This window comes from Triticum dicoccoides, chromosome 6A (assembly GCF_002162155.2).
Source record: "Triticum dicoccoides isolate Atlit2015 ecotype Zavitan chromosome 6A, WEW_v2.0, whole genome shotgun sequence".
Taxonomy (NCBI): Eukaryota; Viridiplantae; Streptophyta; class Magnoliopsida; order Poales; family Poaceae; genus Triticum; species Triticum dicoccoides.
In genome coordinates, this window is record NC_041390.1 from 180,415,183 (window position 1) to 180,424,432 (window position 9,250).

Consider the following 9,250-nt stretch of genomic DNA (forward strand, 5'->3'; position numbering starts at 1 on the left):
AAAAACATCACAAATTCGTTGCTAATTAGCTAGTGAACAATGCAAAATTAGTGAGCATTTGCTCCTAAAAACCTACTTTGCAGTGATTTGGCCATCCCCAACCAGTTCGAACAACACTCGGCCCCCCTGATTCTATTTTTCTGGCTCCACCATTGTTCTCAAGGTCACTAGTTCTCTTCTTCCTTCAACCTCCCGGCGCGCCGAGATTTCTTCGCCCCGTTGTCCCTTGTTCTCTCCTTGCCTCACATTCGACGAGGTCCTGCCCGAGCCCTTGTCGGCGAAGCCGTGGCTAGCCATGACATCCTCGTCTCGTGCTCGGGGTCCAATCTAAGCGTCTATCACGTCTGAAGGGCACCCACCAGCACCAGTTAATCTGTTACCACACCTTCGTTGGCGGTGGCCCCATCTCCATCATGCTCCTAGCGAGGCCTCTCCGAGACGCCTTGAGTCGTGACCAACCACATCGCCATGTCTCCATCTCGTGGCTTTGCATGGGAATTAGTTGTCATGCGGGTCGAGAAAAGCAAACGTGTTTTACTATTAAGTAACAATGTGTGTCATATATCTTCATTTGTGTTGGTAAATGACATGAACTAAGTACCACCTATACCTATTTCTCAAGGCTTTGAAAGTTGGATACTCCTTCAAACATGTTTGTCGACATCTTGCCAAATGTATATCAAATGTAGGAAAATGAAGCTTTTGTTCATTACACTATGATGTGTGTAAGCAAACACTATATCAGAGTTAAGGAAGAAGAAGAAGAAATGTGTTCATTCTCGTATTATCCGACGGGACACCCAGTTCCTTCTAAGTATTATATTATTTGTTTTTTCAAAGATTAGGTGCTTTTGTTATTGTTAATGTTTCTTAAATATTCTAAGATTAAGCACCTTCTCAAAGGCCCATAGTTTATTCTGATGAAAACTGATCGACAGTATAATAGGGTTCCCGACTGTTTAACTAAGTATGGTAGAAAGAGATAGAACCACATTTTGATTGCATCATGTTCAAACTGCATTTCGCAGTTTATAACTTAGTGTAATCTTATTACTACGGAATGAATTCTCAGTTTTCCCGAAAGAAAAAAGGAAAAGGAAGGAATTTCCAAGCAGTGCATGTGCAGTTACACAATTAACAAGAAGCAAAGGATTGAAGTGATAAGTCATGTCACCCTTTTCTTGTCACTTCTCTGATCTCAGCACATAACAAACCTTTATATATACGCTACGCTCAAAAAAAAAAAAACCTTTATATATACGCAACCATCCTTTAACCTCTCCATATCCAAGTCGCAACGAACTTCCAAAAATATTCTCAACACTTGCACACACGCAAAGATTCCATGGGAGCGAAGCATTCCTGCTTTTCCAACCACCGAGGCAGCCTCTCGCAGCAGCCACACCAGCCGGCGCCTGTCAGGGTCGTTGCCGCCGACGGATCGCTGAAGGAGCTCCATGCCAGCCCACGCGTCACCGTCTCCGACGTCCTCGGCGGCAGCGCCGCGTCCTTCTTCGTCTGCAACTCCGACGCGCTCTACTTCGAGAAGAGCCCCCCGGCGCTGGCATCCGGGGAGGTACTACGGCCGGGGCACATATACTTCGTGCTCCCGGCGGCGTTGCTCGGGCGGCCGCTATCCAGCGCCGACATGGCCTCGCTTGCGGTGCGCGCGAGCTCGGCGATCGCGGCCAAGAAGCCGCAGCGGAGGCGCTGGCGCCGCAGCGGCGGGAGGAAGAAGGTGCGCGTCATGCCGGTGTGCGAGGAGGTGGAAGACGGCGAGGACGTTCTGCTCAACGAGAAGCTTAACGAGCGGACGCTCGGGGAGTTCGCGGTGTCGCCGAAGAGCCAAGAGAAGATGGCCGCCGTGGCGGCGCGGTCGCGGCTGAAGGTGAAGCTGAAGCTGAAGCGCGCTCTGAGTATCATTCAAGAGGTTGCTGAGTGAAGCGTATCTCAAGAAGATACTGTAAATACTAGTAGTAGTGTTTTCTATTTTGTTTTTTGGTTTTGTTTGAAGCCATATTTTAGGTTTAAGCCCACATATTTAATTGGTTTAGTAGATTTAGGATGAGTTAATTGCACAGAAGTACCACAGTTCAGGCATCACATGCAGATTGGTACCACGATTGCTAATTTTTGCGTGTCAGTACCAACATTGATCCAAATTTTTGCAAATTGGACTAAAATGCGTATTTATACGTATTGACGCCCGATCCGACAGGTCGGGCCCACCCGTCAGGTGCCACGCTGGCCAATCGGCGCGTGCCCGCGTGCTGACTAGGACGAGCCGGTGCGCTGCTGTCCTAACCGGCCCGGTCGCACCAGCTCCAGCCCGGCCGCACCATTCCCCTCCCCCTCCTCCTCCTCGCTCGTTTCCTCCATCGCCGCCGACCGCGTCCCGACAGCCGGCCGGCCGCCGCACCGCCCCGCCGTCGCCATGGTTTTGGAGGACGAAAGCAGCGACGATCATTCTAGCCCCCCGTACATGCATTCTTCCTCCACAGACGGTCTCAACGAGGCCAGTACAGGGTTAGGGTTAGGGTTTCATATTTGGGATTTCTTGATTTGGTTGATTTCGCTAGGTTTTGATTTGGCCATTGTCTTTGTGCGAGCTTCTGCAGGTTCCTTTCACCATTGAAGATCCAGATTACAAGGGGCTTGAGCTGGATGTGATGTCTCCATGTGAGAAGCACGACATGGCATCTGAGAGGCTTGTTGCCTTTGAAGGAACAGACACAGGCAGGAGGTTTTTAGCATGTGCACAGCCGGTATGTATTGTAGGATTGTAGGCATACTGATTTTTTTTCTTACTTGGTCAGTGCCATATTAAACTCTGTTTGCTGGAGTACTCTGCTTGGTGTCAACATTTTGATTCATAGTGGTTAGAGTAGCTTATTTAGGTCAAGCATGAGTATATTTTGCATTAGAACAATGGCTGAACCTAGTCAGTCAGCTACTCAAGTGGTTGCTCCTCTTGTTAAATTTAATGGTCTGATGCTAAATTTAGACATTCTTTTTGGCAACTGCAGTGATTTTGTGTAATTACTTGCTGTATGAACTGTTTTGTTGTTGTTATTGTTTTTGCAGGAAGGTAGCAATTGTGGCTTTGTTGAATGGGTTGATCACCAGTGGCCCCCAACAATGCAGAATGCATTGTTGAAGCTATGGGCAATGGTTGAAGATGCCAAAAGTGCTAGGGTGAATGACAATCTTGAGAATTCTTTCACTATCCACCATCTGACAGAAGAGAAGAACAAGCTGGAGGCCAACTATGACAAGCTAGTCCAAGATGTGCATGAGCTGATGAACTTCCAGGAAGATAAGGTGGTGGATTTCAGGCATCTGCAGTCTGCCATTACATATCAGCAGGAGGTAAGAAAAGAACTTACTGATGATATGAAGGCAAAGATGGCAACTGAGATGGCAAAGAAAGATGCAGAGACCCAGCAACTTACTCAGAAGTATGAGGTGCTGCTCAACCTGACAAGAGCTCAAGCAACAGTCATTCAGAACTTGAAGTTGAACAAAATGAAAGAGAAGCAAGTGCTTACTGAAGCTAGTATGAATTTGGAGCTGAAGAATGCAGAGCTAACTAAGTGTCAGGAGAAGCTCACCCAAGAGAAGCTAGAGTTGAAGCTTCAGGTTGCTGATCTGCTTAAGGGAAATAAAAAGCATATTGAAGAGAAGTGGCAGTTAGAGTTTCAGAATGAAAAGTTGAAGGAGAAGTTCAGGGGGATTCAAGCCATCTTGGAGAAGTGAAGAAGATGAAATGAGATTAGTGGCATTGCTGACCTTTTGGGAATGATGGTTGTGTAATGACCTAGCATCTAGGAACTAATGTTGTGTACTGTATGCTTGTACTAATGGTGAACTATGGCTGTGTATGTATGTAGTAGTTATGCTATTCATCCTTTTGTGAGAAAAGGATGAACTATGCATTTGAAGTGGAACTCCTCTATGTATTGTGAACAATGGTTATGTATTGCTATGTATGGATCAGTTTCTTATTATGTATGGTTATGTATTGCTATGGTTATGCTGATTATGTAGATTGTACAATATGACAATGTTGCAGCAAACCAGACAGTACATTGCAATAAAAGAGGAACAAGACTCACTAAATCTCATTGCATCAGAAGATAACTTCACTGATCCATTACAACTTGATCCATTACAACTTGGCTACAACTGAAGCAACTAACTAACTTAATATCTTGCCTGCAACTAAGCCAAGCACAAATATAGTGAAAAGAAACAACACATTGTGAAATTTGGCCCTAATCCCTGCAATCTCTGCATTCTTCTCTCTGAGTTGAGTTTGCAGAGACAGAAACATGGCCTCCCTTGTGCCATCATCTTCACTTGGAGTCAGGATTGGAAATTGATCTTCAGATCTAGCAACAGTTGCACCTTTAAGCCTCCATACTTCATCACGCAGATCCCCAATGAGCTCACTCCAGAATGTGGGCAATGGATCATCATGCCATTGCACAAATCCACAGCCACCGTGCTATTAAGATACACAAGCAAATTCACCATGCTGCCAAAAATTATTGCACAGAAGAAAGAGGAAGAAAATTAGGGAAAAAACAGCACTCACCATAGCATCCACGCGCTGTAGTACCTCCTACCAGGGTTCTGCCTGCTCCAGGAGATCCATCTTGGCGCCTTCCTCAGAGTTGAGCAGTGGCACATCACCGGAGGCTCGTATGCCATTGGGTTCTCGCGGTAGCGCACCGGCGAGCGCGACTCCTCCCCCCTCCTTCCTACAGCTCGACGAAATCCGGAAGCGGACCCGGCACTGGATGACCACGACATCTCCGTCGCCGGCCCCAGTCAGCGCCTCTGAGATTTCTCCTTGGCTGCGCGGATGAACCCTAGTTTCGTCCCCACACTCCTCTGAGATCTTGTGCTGTCACACTTTAATAGTAGGAAAGGTGGATGGCCCACATGTCAGAATCCCCAAATGTGGTACTGCATGTTATGTGATGCCCCAATATCTCTAACTTCTCACTGTAATGAGGTGTTATCTCCCATCTTGCTTCCTTTACACTCTCTCTCTTCATGTGCCACCTCACCATCTGCTTATCTTTTATCCCATCACACATTGTCCTTATAGGTTTTCTCCTAACATCTAGAATGTACTTGTTGAACACCTCTGACAAGTTGTTCACTACCAAGTCAGTCTTGCAATTTGTGTCAAATGCATGCCTTGCCCATGTTTTTTTGGTATTGCAGTAAGCCACTCCCAAGCTTCCTCACTTTCAGCTCTAAGATCATTCATTGCAATATTAAATTTGTGTTCATTGTAGGCATAGCTAGCATTATCCATGCACTTCTTAAGATCTTCACCCCTAAACCCAGCATTTTGGAAATTTGCATATAAATGTCTAAGGCAGAATCTTTGGTTGCAACTTGGAAACACAACATTCACTGCATTCAATAACCCCTGACACAAACAATTTAACAAGTCTAAGCTACAAACAATTTGAAAATCTAAGCTAATGCAAACACTTGTTCAAAACAGAATGAAATATGCAAACACATACCTTTTGTCTATCTGACATTATAGTATAAGTTCCAAACTTGCCCACTTCTCCCCCTAGGCAAATTTTCAGTTGGTGTAGAAACCAACACCAACTAAGTGTGTCCTCTTGACCAACTATGCCAAATGCCAGTGGATATATGTTGTTGTTGCCATCTCTACCAGTGGCAGCAAGTAGTTGAGCACCTGTAGTGAGCTTAATGAAACATCCATCAACACCTGCATAATCAACATTTCCAAGTGAGATACAATATGGAGTACTCTACAATATGTAAATGGTTCACACAAGGTTCAAGAACTAACCAATGAAAGGCCTACACCCATTGAGAAACCCCTCCCTTGCTCCATTAAGGCAAAAAAATATGGCATGGAATCTTGGGCCTGGGTGGGGTATTTTTGCGTTAGGTACTAGAGTAACAGTAGTGACTATTACTCTACTCCCAGGGTTTGTGTCCATGACAGTCTGAGCATAGTCTTTAAGCCTAGGATATTGCTTCCTGTGATCTCCTAACACAACATCAATAGCTATGTTCTTTGCCCTATATGCCATGCACTTGGGCACATCTACACCATATTTTTCATTGCATGCATCAATTATAGTCTGAATACCAGTAGTTATATTAGATCTAAAGAGATGCTCATATTTCTGTGCTAGCCACTTAGCACTAACCCTGGTGGTCTCAGTGCTACTAGGGCAAGTGTGCTCTAGTCTCATCTTCTTAATTACAAATGTTTTCTCCCCTTTTATAACTGCTGCCACCATTAAGAACTGGCATTTTTTATCTGTACACTCAACAATTATCCTCTGATCTGAATTCCTGTGATACCTGAAATTCCTGGCCTGGGTGATGTGCAAATTCAACAAAGCTTCTCTGAATTGATGCTGATCCCTAAAACACAACTTCATACACAGTTGCTCATGTGGTTGCTCCATTTTCTCATTGTACCACTTCCTAGGAGGCCTTTTCTTTGCCCTACTCTTCCTTTTCTTTTGTAGGACAAAAGAGAGTGGCTGAAAACCATCATCATCACTCTCCCTCAACAACCCCTCCTCTTCTTCATCTGATGATGGTCTGAAATCAGGTTCAACCTCTGGTAGCTCACTACAATGTGACCTAGTGGTTGGGCCTCTTCTAACTGGCAGCTTCTGCTTCTTCTTTACAGGTTCAACTATAGTTTCTTCTTCTTGTTCAAAAGTCCTATCTTCCTCTACCTCAAATGGGTCCTCAACTTCAGTGTCACCCTCATAATGCAGCATTTCTTCCTCTTCTGATTGATCATCATCTGATTCTTCCTCTTGTACTTCTAGCTCTCTCTGCCTCTTTCCCTCTTCCACCTCTACATCTTCTTCATCAACCATGTAATTAGGGTCACTTCCAATTTGACCATCCTCATCAGAGGAATCACTGTCCTCATAAGCCTCAAATCCTTGATATCCCTCTTCTTCTTCTTCCAAAACTGCTTTCAACTTGTTAGTGCATTTCTGCTTTCTTGTGTGCAAACACCAGCAGGAGCAACAGGGTGATGTGTGCTACATTGACTCTCAAAGACTACTCCTTCCTGATCAACAGCTAAGATAGGAGGCTCACTCAGATCATAAACAACAGGCTCTTGGTACACCACAGTGGACAAGTCTGGCTTTTCAAAATGCTGCCTCTCAAAATCAGTATCAGGGGGTGGACAAGCCCTGACTAGCAAATTAAGCACCAATTTGTCCTAGATCTTCCTCTTTATCATCTGTAATTCTGCATGACTGTCTACCAAATCCAGCCCTTTCTCTCCTAAAGATGGATTTTCAATGTGAAACAAACAATCATATGCATTAAATCCTTGGGTTTCCATCACTGCAACCAAATTCAGATAAGTAATATCTGAACCACACAGCTTCATCTCCAATGGTTCTCTTGCATCAAAATGGATCCTTACTTGCCAAATGTCTTCATCCAAACTACAGAAAAAATTAAATTTTATTTATTCATTATAATTACTCTTAATTTGGAGAGCAACAGTACAGTACATTACAATTTAAAGTAACCTGTAAGTCTATTATTTACTAATTTAGCATAAAAGCAAATTTTGGAGAGCAACAGTAAAGTACAAAACAGCTTAAATTACAGTACCAGACAGTACAGAACAATTTGGAGAGCCACAGTAATTGAACTAAATTGAGAGTGCAATACACTATGTTACTAGGTTAGTCTAGTCACTTCAATTGGATAAAACCTAATCCCCAACTAGATAAAGCAGAAGATGAACAAACCCTAAAAATGCCCAATTGAATGAATCAGAGGAGTAGGACAAGGGTACTTACAGCACGCCGCCAAGTCCATGCGTCAACTCATGGCTGCTGCTAGGGTTCGCCACCCACTGATGCGCCAACCGCAACCGCTGCTCCATGGTGAGTAACATCGACTCCTCGTCGTCGGTCGAGTACGCGGAGCTGGACTCGTCGCCTCCATCCCCGTCGACGCCAACCGTTCCGCTAGGAGGCCAGAACGGCATCTCTCCGATGCCGTGGACGCCCTCGCCGCCGACTGGCGGAATCGCCGACGCCATGGACTAGGGTTCGAGCGAGGAGGAGGAGGGGGAGGGGAATGGTGCGGCCGGGCTGGAGCTGGTGCGACCGGACCGGTTAGGACAGCAGCGCACCGGCTCGTCCTAGTCAGCACGCGGGCACGCGCCGATTGGCCAGCGTGGCACCTGACGGGTGGGCCCGACCTGTCGGATCGGGCGTCAATACGTATAAATACGCGTTTTAGTCCAATTTGCAAAAATTTGGACAAATGTTGGTACTGACACGCAAAAATTAGCAATCGTGATACCAATCTGCATGTGATGCCTGAATTGTGGTACTTCTGTGCAATTAACTCATTTAGGATAGGTAGGACATGTATTCTGGCAAAGGGTATGTGAATATGTCCCATTGTGTATGTGATTCACTAGAATACTAGTAGATGCAAAACACTGATTCTTGAGTTGTTAAGTTTTCAGCAGATTCTGTTCATTTTACACATTCGCTAATCCTTAGGCAACTAAAAATTTCTGTAGCACGAATCCATATTAGTAGGGAGAACAAGAGAGCGCCGGCGCGAGACACGGATGCCGCGGACTCGATGGCGAGCGGGAGCCATCAACAAGTGGGAGCCAGCGACGCCACGGCGAGAGATGGATTTCGAGGTACGGTCGGGGTGGCCGTTCGGGGGAATACTGGACGGCGACGCGAGCGTGACAGTGCCGCCGATCGCGGGTGGCGGAAGCAAGCGGTTAGGCAAATCATTTGTGAAACGAAGCGTAGCTGCCAAACTACGCTTCAGTCAGCACTATAACCAGAAATGCAACTGCGCGCTTAACCGAAAAAGTGAAGGACGCGTACTTCTCTCCGAGCGTAAAGCAATGTTGACGGATAACGATCCTCACAACTATCACCATCGATGCCAGGCCAGCCTGCCGAGTCAACCAAACGGTTAAACAAGTCGCAAAGCGATTCGCAGACTGCTCACGGTCGCGTCTTGTAGTACGGAATTGTCAAATGCACCGGATAGAACGCAATGAACGAACGAGCGAGCGAGAGGAGACGTCAACACGAGAAGTGGAGAGGAAGGAAGCTGTGGCCTGTGGGGATCGACGATACGGTCAAGACGGGGTGCGTTCCTGGGCTGGTAAACCACGCCAGCAGATCGGCCTCCTGAGCCCGATAAACATTGCATT

The 9,250-nt window shown here is 45.9% G+C and overlaps 2 protein-coding genes across 2 annotated transcripts; both read left to right on the forward strand.

The window, feature by feature from the left end:
- Nucleotides 1-1,304: 1,304 nt before the first annotated feature.
- LOC119319081 lies at nt 1,305-2,100 on the forward strand. The gene has a single exon (XM_037593590.1). It carries the CDS (start codon nt 1,346-1,348, stop codon nt 1,940-1,942), a length of 597 nt encoding a protein of 198 aa, XP_037449487.1. The 5' UTR covers nt 1,305-1,345; the 3' UTR covers nt 1,943-2,100.
- Nucleotides 2,101-2,529: 429 nt separating this feature from the next.
- Nucleotides 2,530-3,896, forward strand: LOC119319361. Its single transcript, XM_037593854.1, has 2 exons — nt 2,530-2,765; nt 3,085-3,896. Exons 1-2 carry the CDS (start codon nt 2,670-2,672, stop codon nt 3,754-3,756), a joined length of 768 nt encoding a protein of 255 aa, XP_037449751.1. The 5' UTR covers nt 2,530-2,669; the 3' UTR covers nt 3,757-3,896.
- The last annotated feature ends 5,354 nt before the right edge of the window (nt 3,897-9,250 follow it).